Consider the following 15,123-nt stretch of genomic DNA (forward strand, 5'->3'; position numbering starts at 1 on the left):
AAGTGAATGCATTGTTTCTTTGGAATGTTAAGAGTGACACTGGTGAATACATCCCGCTTGTCCAACCACTGTATTCAAGCATATTTCTTATGAGATTGTGTACTTCATTACAGGAACTAGCTTTGATGGAATTAACTTTTATGGTTGCACAGCACTAACTTCTAGCCACTCATCCAAATGTGGTGAAAATCAATTTGAATTTAAAACAATTGCAACATGCAAGAAATTTACATTTCACAGGATTAGCTCAGTTGAACTGCAATCAATATTTTTGCACTGATCCCCTTTTACCATGGAGTTACATGTGTGTGCAACCTTGTGCATGGATCAATCTAGAGCTACAGTTTAGATATTAGTATGGAAACCTGTGTGATGCTTGATCACTAAATTCAAACACATAATTTCTTTTACTAAGACGTAGCTTATGACGACAGACATTCCAAGCTGTAGTTAGGCAGCTCCTGTCTCAATCCCATTTGTTTGTTGTTTCAAATGCTTAATGCTGCTCTCAGCAGAGTTCCAGCCACCTGGTAGAGTACACGACAATTGTTTGATATTACAAGCAACAATGACACACCTTGTGCTATGACATACAATTAACCATGTCACTGAGAGTAACCACCAAATTTCCTTCAGCCACTAATCTTCTAGTCCTCACCAGCATTAATCCTGAATCTTACAATGGCACTTTGTCATGGCCAAGTAATAAGGAAGAACAGTCTCGAGCAAACTCAGCATAACTAATCCATTGTTAGGTTGGTGATTTGGGATTAGTATTGAAGCCTGAAGAAATCACTGAGTGGTGGGGTAGCCTAGTGGTTAAAGCACCTAAGGCTGGGTTCCATTCCACACATGCGTACAATATGTGAAGCCCTTTTCTGCTGTCCCCCGCAGTGATATTGCTGGAATATTGCTAAAAGCAGTGTAAAATCCAACTCTCTCACTTACTTTTTCAAGTTCACAACTTTGGGCATGGATGGGGTCGGTGCTGACAAACAAAGCACCAACCATAAGCAGGACAAATGGGACTCAATTCCATGGTCATAAATTCTGGCATTCCCAGCAAATGAACTCTTCACAGCAAAATGCCCCAGACTAGGCCACCCTTACTGGTTGAACCAACTAACATCCATACACAGGATACAATCTGACAGGGTAAATGGACAGTCACCACTTCACAACACTTAAACTGAGGAGAAGATATTACTGCCCAATAAAATCTACCCAAAACCACAATATCCAAGTGTTTATCCACAATGCACCAGTAATGTAAGGAAGGCGAAGAAAAACACAACAAATGGTCAGTCCCCGTTGGTAGCTTTAGCTGCAGCTCATTTACAACAAACACATTAGTTAGTAGGCCTGTGAAGCAGGCAGATGGTATCCCTGCTTGTTTTCACTGAAACTCACAAGGTGCTGATTGCTTAATGTCCACGCTACAGCCGACATATTGCACCGGAACCATCCTTCTGTTCTCTTCGGACTCAGGTAGTTGCCAGGTTCTTTCTTGGGTTTTTCCTGCTGAGGCTTAGGCCATTAATGCAAGGAACAGGCTATTAGCAGATACTTTGAGCCTGCTTGATTTGTTGGCAAGACAGATGGCCACAAGATCAATTTATGATCTAAAAGAAATGAAAAAAGTTCAAGTCAAGTTCAAGGAGAGGAGGACAATTGAGAGCCTCATAAATTTGGCCAATTACTTGGAAGGTAGCAGCATAGACTTAGGGACTTCCTTTCCAACCAATCAAGATCTGATAAACTTTGTAGAAGCAGATATACCATCAAATGGATACTAACTGCGGCATTGATTAAACACGTGAAATGGACAATTTTCTCTGTGACCACATACTATCCCAACATTCTCAAGTACCAGCAAACTGTTATATTTTATGATGATGTTTCTTTTAAATATACTGAAGACAAATGGGAAATCACAGCATGAAGGAATGTGTTACAGTCAATGCTAAAACTGTCCGATCTAGCAGACTGAACTTTACTTTGGGAAACATCTCCAGTACACATTCATTACAGCAGACTATGAGTTTTAATCAGTTAGATTCATGTTTCAGTATGATTGTAGACTAAGTGCCGTCAGCATATGACAAAGCACTTTCTGTGTACTGCATTTTTCCTATAAACAAAGGAGCCATTACCCAAATCGGAAAACAGTCCATTAAATGATTGTAAAGTTAGTTACTGGATGAACAAATTTGATGCGGGACATTTTCCCCAAGTTCAAGAGATGCAATTTTTGATAACTTTCAAATCAAAAATATCAAAATAGAACTTTGCACTGCACGTCTCCTACAGATATGGAGGGTGATCCCCAAATTTGAAAATGTGTTCAAGTTATTGGTTGAACAATAATTTCCATGTTGTTTTAAGTTCAAAATATGTACGGTGACACAATTGTTTTAAAAGTTAGAAAATTGGGACTCGCACTGCACTTCTTCTGTAAACAAAGAAGCACTTTTCCATACATTTTGACCAATACTTTTCATGTTAATGGTTCAACAAATTTTTTAAGTACAAATTTGTAAATTGCTGTAATTCTTAAACAAAATTTAACACGTCCCAATCAAAATTTGCACTACATCTGCCCTTTAGACAAAGGTGGTCCTCAAATTTGAGAACAATCCAACCCATAATTTTCACTTCATTGTTGAACAAAACTGTCTTCAGATGAATTGGTATAACTACATACAGAACAGATGGTACTGACCGAACCTAAAAAACCAAGAAGACAAAGTCATCAATATCCCTTGCTATGTCAAATGTGTTGGCGTGTATATAGCTAAGTGGAAGGAGAGTACTGAAAGGTTTCGAAGTTCTGCTCCAGAAAGGAGCACTACCATCAAATTCAGTTGAAGTCAAAATTGTTGCCATGGAAACACACAATTTTTTTAATTTTATTCAGAAATCCACAACTACCAAAAGGCACCAGTTCACCACCAGATCTATCTATGTGCCAAGTTTGGTGAAGACATTGAACGGTTTTAGAGTTCTGCTCCGGAAAAGAGTACTACTACTACCACCAATTTCAGTCTAAGTCAACCTTTTTATTCGTGAGTGCGACGTTCTGATACAGATTCTTGTACCGTTGTCAAGCATAATGATTATGCCATCAACAGCCATTATAAAAAAAACGAACCAAGTGTGGATTAGACAAACCAGTGGTTGATAGCATGAGCAATATTCCCTATCATTACGGACCCAATGACACACAATCAGCCAGGTCACACATCTCATAAGACTTGTGTACAGAGGACCTAACAATCACAGAAAACACGGGGCAAGTACACAATAAACTTGTAACAAAATTTATATTTGGGATTAAACTTTCTCAGTAAATCCTTTCTGATGAGTCTCGTTCAGGATTTGAACCACACTCTCAAAGTCTGGCACCTAATCACCAACCCACAATGCCAACAATTTAACCGACTCAGCCACCACAGCTTTCACAAAAATGGACGAACAACTGTTACTCCAGATCACATACTTTGCGTAAAAAAGAGTTGTGTCTTTTTTTAACAAAGAAAAAGTACTAGAATCTGTACATTGCTGAGAAATTGTAATCCCAAATATAACATGTTACATTTGACCACTTTCTAGAAGGCATTCATGCCATTTAATTGTTTGTTAACTTCTGGACTGACACATGAATAAGTGAATGAAATTTTAGCTGTGTGAGAATTACAAGACATGCAAGTTTCTAAGCACCAGTCCTTGTCTAACCAACTCCAAAGAAGATGAGGATCACGATGTTTAACAGTGATCACGTAAAGGTTTGTCCTGCATCAATTTGGCTGACTATACCATCAGCATAAGACCAGCAGTGATGTCATCAGTTTCTCTGTTCCAAGCTTGATTGCTTGCCTAAACTCTTGCTGAGACCCCCTGGCTCACATCCTGTATTTCTCACTACCATATTTGTTACAAACACTGGTTCAGACTGTGCAAGAACTAAAGCTGAAGCATACCATAAATATGTGCATACTAATTATAGCAGGTCAACCCATGACTATAATTTACAAATCTGCCACCAAACTGACAATTTCAAAGCATTGTTCTATCCGGTCATCTTCCTTCCATTGGCTGGCCATATGTTGACACAGGGTACTCTTCAACAGGTTAATTTTGTGCAGCATTAGCTGTGCAGATCTCATGACTAAAAGATATGACATAATCATTGTATTTAAAAGATGTTTAGGATACAATGTTGAGAGGCTGAAGGTGGGTCTGGTTGAGACTGACAGGGGATCAAAGCGTCTAGCACCCAGATAGCATGCCGATTACGTCTCAAGCTGCGCTAAATTGAAGGATAACATCTCTCATTAAAACCGAGACCTACATTACAGCAATTTTCCGCAACATCAGTTACATACAGCAAATGTGTCTAATGTGTCAAACACACAATCCATCTGCCTGATTATACTTCACTCCAAACTTCATGTTATGAGTGGAAAATAAGTTGGTACGTCTGCTCCGAAGGTTTCAAAAGGTACTTTCATCCTAAATTAATTCTCATATCTATATCCCCATCAATAAATTCAATCAAGCAAAACATTTGCGTAATTAGGAATACAGCACTTTGAACTAAATTGATTACACTCCTAAACTTTCATTCAATCAAATTAATTTTTGAAACCTATAATCCATGTGATTGAATGGGATTCAGGTTCTTCTTGTGACCTACTTATCTCAAGTTGTGGTCGAACTGATATTGCTTCATTTGAATATTCTTTCCCCAACTGTCTCTTTTGAGTGGACTGTAGCATTCTCTATATTCTTGATCAACTGATGCAAATAATTCCTCAATCTATAACAAACCATCAAAGTGGACTGGCAAACACTGGACAGCATGCAGTTCAATAGCTTATCTTCAAACTATATCCCTCATTTGGCAATCACTAAATTTACTATCTCTACATATGAAATATCTGGTATTCTGCAATTTCCCTGATTTGCCAATCACTAAATTTACCATTTTCACATATGAAATATTTGGTATTCCGCATGTCCATGGAGGAATGATAAGGAACAAGAAATTTCCATAAATGACTTCTCCTGTCGGCCTATTCAGAGTTTCATCGTGAGACACAAATGAAATATACTGGATGTTAGAATGATTGATGACTATTATCACAGAGATGCAGTGGCATGGCATCTCTGACCCAACAATGTCTGCCTCATACAAGCAAGATTTACTTGGAGTTTTTACTCTAGAAGAAACTCCAGTTGTTGTTTGGTTTTTCTTTGTGAATGCTTCCCTGATTACCGTCTACTGTTACGGCAAATTACTAGTGATGAGCCTTACAAGAAGCGTGATTGGACTTGTTTCCCAGCTGCCTTGGTTGATTACATGGAAACCAATAAACTATGGAACTTCAGGGCAGGTTTTATACACTCAATTGTTTTTGAAAAATGATTACTGTCAAAATTGTTTGATTTTAGATAAAGAGAGAATGAATGCAATGTCATCTTTTAAAAACAGAAACTGAACATTAAAATACATTGCAGTTACTTATCCAAAGGACAGCCCCCTGGGATTACAACAAATATATTTTTAAAGGGATGGATTGGAAATACCCAGATGAATTCCTTGCAATATGTCACATTATGAGGTGCTTGTATGCAAAATATGTGTATCTGGAACTCAGAGAAAGTGAATACGGAATATTCCAAGATGGTTTAGAATGATGAAGTCGGGATTGAAGACACTAGTGAGTGAGATCAACACAAAAATGCACAAGTGGAAGCATGGAGACACACATTATCCCTACTTTAACTCTGTAGACAAGGTACTCGGGACTTCATGAGACTCGGAACTTGTACAGGACTCAGCTTTACCATGTAACTTACCTTGGGGCATGTGACTTCATTCTGCTGGACCAGGATGAGAGCAGAGGCAATGAGTGCTCCCTGCCCGGACATAGTTGATTGGATCTTGGACCATGGGTTCCAGTAGTGTCATCGCTTCCTGTAACACAAAACACAAAGTGTCTTACAGTCCCATGTCAATGATGAACTCATCATATCTGTCAGTCAGTAAAACCTAGAAAAGAAAACAGACTATGTTCTGAGGAACATGCATACTATGACAATAGAGCCATACCATGATACTACACCTGTACCTTATGTACCATCAATAGGTGTGTTCCATGAGTATAGATACATGACATCAGTGAAAATATTTACCATGTGACTACCTTTCCATTTGTACCATGAGACTAGATCTGTACCATGAAACAGATATGTACCATGTGAATAGATCTACGCAGTACAAATAAATTTGTACATGAGACAGTATATGTCCCATCAGTAAAGGTGTGGCCCTCGAGTCAACATATATGAACATATGTATTTACCAAGTGTATAACACTGTACCAGGACAAACACTGATTCAGGTGCAACACAAGGCTAAGTGGATATCACTGACAAGGTGAGGAAGGAAACATATGGTTTAATTGATAATTTCTGACTGATTGCTGCATTTAACAACATTCCAATGTAGATCGTTACACTGTCATCTCGCTAAATGTCTTTAAATGCAAGTGAGTAAGAAGTTGATATCCATACAGCTGTGTCTTTCCTGACCCACCAGCTTCTAGGATGATAGTGTAACAGTGGAAAATCATTCATGAGACATTACATATACTAGGTTCACAATACAGAAACAGTTATGTTATCAGAGGGCTGTGTAAGATCAGAAATTCATCTCAATGACGTTCTCTTTGGCTTCTATACAGCTGGGATAAAGTTAAGCACCCCCTGAAGATGCTGACAGCTAACAGAACTATGTTCAAGATCAGCCTGTGTATCATGATACGTATGATAATAATGTTCATTGAAGAAACCACTGGAAGTGTACTTGATGGAGAGTATCTCCCAAAGCACCCTGTGGAGCATGTCCAGAAGCAAACCCACAAATTTTCACCAGTGCAAGATATGCATGTGCTACATATTAGTATTCAATCTGCATGGGTTACAATGTCAGTCGTTTTTCTACCACTATGGTACGAAGGAGATTATCAGATGGCAAAATATTTGTATGCTTAACTCCAGTATGACCTTAAACACTATTGGTCGGGAAATGACTGTCCACTATAGTCTGTTTGCAGTGAAAACGTACCGATGATTTCACTTTAAACAAAAAAGTAAATCGAATAAAGTGAAATAAAGATTGCGAATCGTCACAATTTTACCTTGTCAATTGAAAATTTAGGTCTCAGAATTTTATTCAACTTAGGATAAAAGTTGTTTAACAAGCGATCATGGTTTCAAATCACTATTGTTGGTTTGTATTACATGGGGTATGCACTTTAAATGAAACACTGAGAACAAGTTGGGTTGGTCTATGTTAACGCTCATCACGTCCCGCCCGTGCATTTGTTTCACTGTTCCAACTACTGCGCTTATCCCCTTGTAATACAACCCAATTATAGTGATTCGACTCTATGATCGTTTGTTAAACAACTTTTATCCTAAGTTGAATAAAATTCTGAGATTTAAATGTGTTAATTGGCAAGGTAAACTTATGAGGATTCGCAATCTTAATTTCACACTATTTGATTTACTTTTTTGTTTAAAGTGAAATTCATCAGTACGTTTTCACTGCAAACAGACTATACACAGTGGTCACAGGTCAAGAAATACAGGGAAATTAATGAGGTGAAGGATCTCCCATGTGCTGGGTGACCCAAGGTGACATCAGATCATGAAGACAGGGCACTATTGAGGCTCACTCCACAATAACCATTCACCACAAGCAATGTTCTCAGGCACCAATGGTTACCATTTTGCAGAGACGCTAGCGAACCATGCTACAATTAAACTGACCACTTACATTCTTACAGCAGAAAAGACAGTTTAGTGATAAGATCTCAACACACAGTATGATTATTCTGGTGTACAGAGTAACATCAAACCCCCAAAAGCTACTGCTGACATATGACAAAGATTTCAGTTGAGCTGGAGGTTATGTATGAAAGTACTAGGATAGACATATTTCTTAATGTTTATAGTATACCATAAAAAATTTAGGGTCCAGCCCCCTTGGCTGGTCACACTGAGTACATAAATGGTTACAAACATACCCTTGAGACCTGTCCCAAACTGGCCTAGATATCAAACCCCATGACCTACATATTGGTCTCTACGTCCTAGATATCCTTCCAATGGTCTAGATATCCCTGGTATGGAGTAGATATCCATCTTAAAACCTATATAGTCATCCCTTGGACCTTGCTGCCTGACACATAGGCTAGGTCTGTGCCCAGAAAATCAAGATCATTGACAGTAAGCTTAAACACCTGGAGCAAGACTTCAAAACCTGATGGCCAATGGCTCATGATTCGAACAACCTTCTCTTGACGCAAAACATTTGTCTGTACCTGCTGTGAAAGTGTATAACGGCTGACGTAAATGTTCCAGTAGCTGACCTAGACATCGGATCCATTCTATGACCCATTAATCTGCACCTTTCCATGACTAAAACAGCCGCCTCTGTAACCTCCAGGTGTCTACATGCTGTCAGAATGTGTCTCGTTCTTCAATATCCTCTAGTCATTGACAAAGCAATTTCCATCAACTTTGCCTGATTTTCCAGCTCAACAGTCTAAGTGGCATGTCAGGATATTGGTCCAGGATGGCTGCAAGAATGAAATCGTCTAAGAGGAGACCACAATTATTTCCAACAGGTCCCTTGGGAGAAATTAGACGCAACTTTTCATGAAACTGTCATGCATTATTTTTTGCCTGGTTAATGGACACAATAGGGTGGATGGTACTACAACGGGGCTCTCGATATAACCACAGTAAAAGTGCCATTACTCATTTACTCGTAACAGATCTCACTCCTGGCAAGGTCGTTGTGATGAAGCTTCTGCCATAATCCACTGTAACTTTAAATGTCAATTTGATAAATAATGCTGTAATGCTATTATGGCTGTTTTCCATTACCTGCGTCTCGCTCAGGGATGCACAATGGGTTTGTGCCATGCTCAAACCAACTCCAATACAAGTTTCTTACAGAGAGAAATTAAATTGTTGACAACTTAATCATTTATATCACAAACCAGTGACTATAACTTATCAGCCAACGACAAATATATACAAAGTAGAAGCTAAAATTGAATAAAATAGTATTTATTGTGTTTCTAGGTATTCAAATTACACGAATATTAGATTACGATGGCATCAAGAATGAATATATTTCACTCTCTTCTATTATTAAAAATTCAAAATTTAGTTTGAAGTAATTAATTTACAACATTTTCTTTCTGTGGGATTACTTGGGAAATGAAATAGATTCCATCAAAAACTCCCCTGTTGCTATCAGTGATCATCCGTCCACTGAATGAAATGTACTCAATGCCTTCTCCATGATCTGGTACAAACTTCCACCAATGATGACTGAGGATCAGTAAAGTCTTCTCTCTTCAAGGATGAATGTGGTGAATGAGTGAATGCTGTTTTAAGCCTGTAATTTGTCAGCTACACGATTCCAGATCCAATGTTTGATGAAAACAACCAACAGACTACTTGAACTGTTGCAATTTACAAATAAAAACTAGATATTTTCAGATTCCTTTTTCACTAGTTTTAGTATTCAATTAAAAATAGTTGAGTTTTACATGTTACCCTGTTTTACTGAATGTAATACAGTAAATACATAATGTTTAACAAGACTGCAAATACAAAAAATGTATCAGTTTCTTTTCAAAGTAAAGCACAAGGAGAGCCACCTGACACAGTACTACAACACATCATATCATCTGTTTCCTGACAAGCCCACTGTAGGGCTTGCTGGCTGTGACAAAATTCAACAAGTTAAGGTTTCCCCCCATAGACAGTAGTCAAGCTCAATACATAATAACTTTCCAGTTGATAAAAGACAATTTCGAGGTGACATTCATTTCCATTCCACCTACAACATGTTACATCATACACATGTGAACCATCTCACCCATCACCACTAGTTAGTGAGTATGGTTTTACACCGCTCTTGGCAATATGTCAGCAATATCACAGTGGAGGACACCAGAAATGTGCTTCCCACATTGTGCCCATGTGGGGAATCGAACCCGGGTCTTCGGTATGACGAGTTAACACTAGGCTACCACACTGTCCCCCAAGGATAGAGTAGGGCTCTACTTCTGTGTCTCTTTTCCCTGCTTCATCCACCTTTCATTTACTTCCAAACTAAATTTCTCTGTTATGTAAAGTGAGCACACTTTCTGAATTCATTTATTTCTGCAGCAATTCTGATTAGGCATTTTCTTACAATTTCAGAAAGATGTAATACTAGTTGTTTGCCAAAGCTTGTAATTTGCTGAAAGTAGTGAATGATCATAAACATAAAAATAGGTCACATTAAATTGATCTTTAATCTATTCAGTTGAAAATGAAACCTTTTGTGTCTGCACGAATCATTTTGAAGAACAATGTATTGTATGATGTGCAAGCCATTTCTTTTACAAAATGGTGATATAAGCTTTTTCACTCAAAATGAATATTTCATATTATCATGACTCAAGGTAAATCAAAGTCAAATGAAAGTCAACACTATCTTGACCATACATCACCAAATGACTGTTACACAACTATACTGACATTTAACCAGTGTCCTCTGTCAGTGGCAAAATGTCATCCTACAACATGGATTCAATGACATCTTGTAGTGTATTGTGGAGACTCGCATTGTGTGCTTGTTCAACTGTTCCCTGCTCCCTAACACACAACATGAACACCTGATCATGCTGAAAAAGTATATTTCAGCACATGAACTCCATGAGCTTCCAACCAAACCCCACACCACACCACCAAGCTGTAAGTAACCAGGTCATATCATTGCCCTGATATATTACCTCTTTGTTTGACTACATATGCTCCCCGTCTGACTACATGGGCTCCCATTAACCTCCCAGACTCACTACACCAGCTCCCTGTCTGACTACATCAGGTCCCAGTAATCCCCTGCCTCACTACACCAGCTCCCTGTCTGACTACATCAGCTCCCTGTCTGATTACATGAGCTCCCAGTAACCTCCCTGCCTCACTCCACCAGATCCCTGTCTGACTACATCAGCTCCCAGTAACCTCCCTGCCTCACTCCACCAGATCCCAGTCTGACTACATGAGCTCCCAGTAACCTCCCTGCCTCACTCCACCAGATCCCTGCCTCACTCCACCAGATCCCTGTCTGACTACACCAGCTCCCTGTCTGACTACACCAGCTCCCTGTCTGACTACATCAGCTCCCAGTAACCTCCCTGCCTCACTACACCAGCTCCCTGTCTGACTACATCAGCTCCCAGTAACCTCCTGCCTCACTCCACCAGATCCCTGTCTGACTCCACCAGATCCCTGTCTGACTCCACCAGCTCCCTGTCTGACTACACCAGCCCCCTGTCTGACTACATGAGCTCCCAGTAACCTCCCAGCCTCACTCCACCAGATCCCTGCCTCACTCCACCAGATCCCTGTCTGACTACATGAGCTTCCAGTAACCTCCCTGCCTCACTACACCAGCTCCCTGTCTGACTACATCAGCTCCCAGTAACCCCCTGCCTGACTACACCAGATCCCTGTCTGACTACATCAGCTCCCTGTCTGACTACATCAGCTCCCAGTAACCTCCTGCCTCACTACACCCGCTCCCTGTCTGACTACATCAGCTCCCAGTAACCCCCTGCCTCACTACACCAGCTCCCTGTCTGACTCCATCAGCTCCCAGTATCCTCCTGTCTGACTACACCAGCTCCTGTCTGACTACATCAGCTCCCAGTAACCCCTGCCTCATTACACACCAGCTCCCTGTCCTGACTACATCAGCTCCCAGTAACCCCCTGCCTCACTACACCAGCTCCTGTCTGACTACATCAGCTCCCAGTGCACCCCCTGCCTCACTACACCAGCTCCCTGTCTGACTACATCAGCTCCCAGTAACCCCCTGCCTCACTACACCAGCTCCCTGTCTGACTACATCAGCTCCCAGTAACCTCCTGCCCCACTACACCAGCTCCCTGTCTGACTACATCAGCTCCCAGTAACCTCCTGCCTCACTACACCAGCTCCCTGTCTGACTACATCAGCTCCCAGTAACCCCCTGCCTCACTACACCAGCTCCCTGTCTGACTACATCAGCTCCCAGTCTGACTACATGAGCTCCCAGTAACCTCCCTGCCTCACTACACCAGCTCCCTGTCTGACTACATCAGCTCCCAGTAACCCCCTGCCTCATACACCAGCTCCCTGTCTGACTACATCAGCTCCCTGTCTGACTACATCAGCTCCCAGTAATCTCCCTGCCTCACTACACCAGCTCCCTGTCTGACTACATCAGCTCCCAGTAACCCCCTGCCTCACTACACCAGCTCCCTGTCTGACTACATGAGCTCCCAGTAACCTCCTGCCTCACTACACCAGCTCCCTGTCTGACTACATCAGCTCCCAGTAACCCCCTGCCTCATTACACCAGCTCCCTGTCTGACTACATCAGCTCCCAGTAACCTCCCTGCCTCACTACACCAGCTCACTGTCTGACTACATCAGCTCCCAGTAACCCCCTGCCTAACTACACCAGCTCCCTGTCTGACTCACACATGTCTGCTCCCAGCCTCCCTGCCTCACTCCACCAGCTCCCTGCCTCTGACTCCATCAGCTCCCAGTGCTCCCTGCCTCACTACACCAGCTCCCTGTCTGACTACATCAGCTCCCAGTAACCTCCTGCCTCACTACACCAGCTCCCTGTCTGACTACATCAGCTCCCAGTAACCCCCTGCCTCACTACACCAGCTCCCTGTCTGACTACATCAGCTCCCAGTAACCTCCCTGCCTCACTACACCAGCTCCCTGTCTGACTACATCAGCTCCCTGTCTGACTACATGAGCTCCCAGTAACCTCCTGCCTCCTCCACCAGTAATCCCCTGCCTCACTACACCAGCTCCCTGTCTGACTACATCAGCTCCCTGTCTGACTACACCAGCTCCCTGTCTGACTACATGAGCTCCCAGTAACCTCCCTGCCTCACTACACCAGCTCCTGTCTGACTACATCAGCTCCCAGTAACCTCTCTGCCTCACTCCACCAGCTCCCTGTCATGACCCCATACATATCCTTGAATGGCATGTCTGTAAGGAAAACAATCATGATGACAGGACCTCAGGTGTTAGATAACATGTAGTTTTTATCCAACAGACAGAAATGACCCAATTAACATTCTGAAATCTTCCTTGGAATTGCATTTCCAACCTCACATACATGCCACATCCCACAAAACCCACGGGGAAGAATACATATTGAATGTAATGGGGGAAAAAATAAGATTGAGGCGGGGCCACACTAGGATTGCTCTGCGAAACCAACCCTCTGATAAAATAATCTATAATGGCCTTTGATGTTGATATGCAGTAAGCATGATTTATGTTTGCAAGTGTTCAGTGCTGTGATGCAGTCCAGGGCCAGGAAACATTTAACGTTCTTAAAACATAAACAAAAACAAAGTACGGCCTGGAAAGATTGTAACAGTGAGTGAGTGAGTTTATTGACAAGGGAAATTAGTCCAGGTAAACCAGTGCCTGTCAGTTATACAAACTCCCATGTCAAATAGTCTGGGTGATTCATCACACATCCTAGTGTACAAGTCACAAGTCACCAACTGAGTGAACCAACAAGGGCCCATAATGCCATGTCACAGGGTTGGTGCCATCAGCTGTACAGAAAGCAGTGACGGTGTCATTTATCGCTCAGACTTCATGCCACGTACAGGATAACCAGAAACTGTCCACCTGTATCTGCAGCAAAATGTATAGTCTCAGCTTGTGGGCATGGGTAGGCAGTTTTATTTATCAACAGGTTATTATGTTAAAAACTAGATCTGGCGACATAGGGGCGGCCTTGTGTCATATCGACTTCTGAAACTTCTTGCTCAACCATTTCAGTTTGATATATGTCTTTGAAGGGAGTCAGCAATTGAAGCTCACCTAGAAATTATCATAGATCAAGATCCTATCGGAATATGTGATCACTTTTATTAGTTTGAACATTTTACTTGTTCCATAAAGTCTTTACAGCTTCAGGGCAAAGACTGATAGCACTTAATCAGGCCATCAATAGATCACAGGAAGAAATAACTCAAGATCTATAGAACACAATCCAATTTATTTATCTGATGCAGACATTACGTAATCTGGTTTCTGTGTTATTAGCTAAAAAAATGGTTCTAAAAACGCACAGGAGTATAAAAACTGAAAATAAAATCACACTTATATGACAGCTAAATCTAGCAATTTGTTAATATCACAAGAGAGTTTCTTGTCCTGACATTAGGAATTAGCCACATTGGAACTCAAACCTGTCTGAACACTTATATAAGTGACTATTCTGCAGCATTCTTACAGTACAACTAAAGAGAACATGGTGTGAGTGAGTGAGTTTAGGTTTATGCCGCACTCAGCAATATTCCAGCTATTTGGCGGCAGTCAGTAAATAATCGAGTTGAGACAATCCAGTGATCAATAGCATGAGCATCGATCTGCGCAATTTGGAACTGATGACATGTGTCAACCAAGTCAGCCCTTTAGTCAGTCCCGTTAGTTGCCTCTTACGACAAGCATAGGCCTGGATCTTCACGGATTCATGGTGTGAATGTGTTGGTGCTACCAGTACCTGGAACAGTATTCCAGTTATATGACAATATGTCAGCTTGATGTGGGAGGAACCTAATGTGATGCAGGTCTCAGGTGTTACCAATTTGGAGACCCCATGAGCATGTGCTGACAAACATAGTGAAAAATCAAAGTTTATCTTGGATTCAACAATATTCACAAGCTTATTATATAGAGCTCTTTGAAGGCCATTTAAAATGTGTTGTCTGACTTCATCAGCTCCCTATCTGACCACATGAGCTCCTTGTCTGACTACATGAGCTCCTTGTCTGACTACCTGTCTGACTACACAAACTCCCTATCTGACTACATGAGCTCCTTGTCTGACTACCTGTCTGACTACACAAACTCCCTGTCTGACTACATGAGCTCCTCTGACTACATGAGCTCCTTGTCTGACTACCTGTCTGACTACACAAACTCCCTGTCTGTCTGACTGACTACATGAGTTCC

The 15,123-nt window shown here is 41.3% G+C and overlaps 1 protein-coding gene across 1 annotated transcript in view; it reads right to left on the bottom strand.

Moving 5' to 3' along the window:
• The window catches only part of LOC124266753 (26S proteasome non-ATPase regulatory subunit 1-like), a 297,670-nt gene that overhangs the window by 22,981 nt on the left and 259,566 nt on the right, over nucleotides 1–15,123 (bottom strand). The window contains 2 exon segments of the mRNA XM_046701540.1: nucleotides 5,863–5,925; nucleotides 5,927–5,980. Coding sequence (XP_046557496.1) covers nucleotides 5,863–5,925; nucleotides 5,927–5,980 — 117 coding nt within the window.

The sequence above is a fragment of the Haliotis rubra genome, unplaced genomic scaffold, assembly GCF_003918875.1.
Source record: "Haliotis rubra isolate DU_JTF1 unplaced genomic scaffold, ASM391887v1 Scf128, whole genome shotgun sequence".
In the NCBI taxonomy this organism is placed as follows: Eukaryota; Metazoa; Mollusca; class Gastropoda; order Lepetellida; family Haliotidae; genus Haliotis; species Haliotis rubra.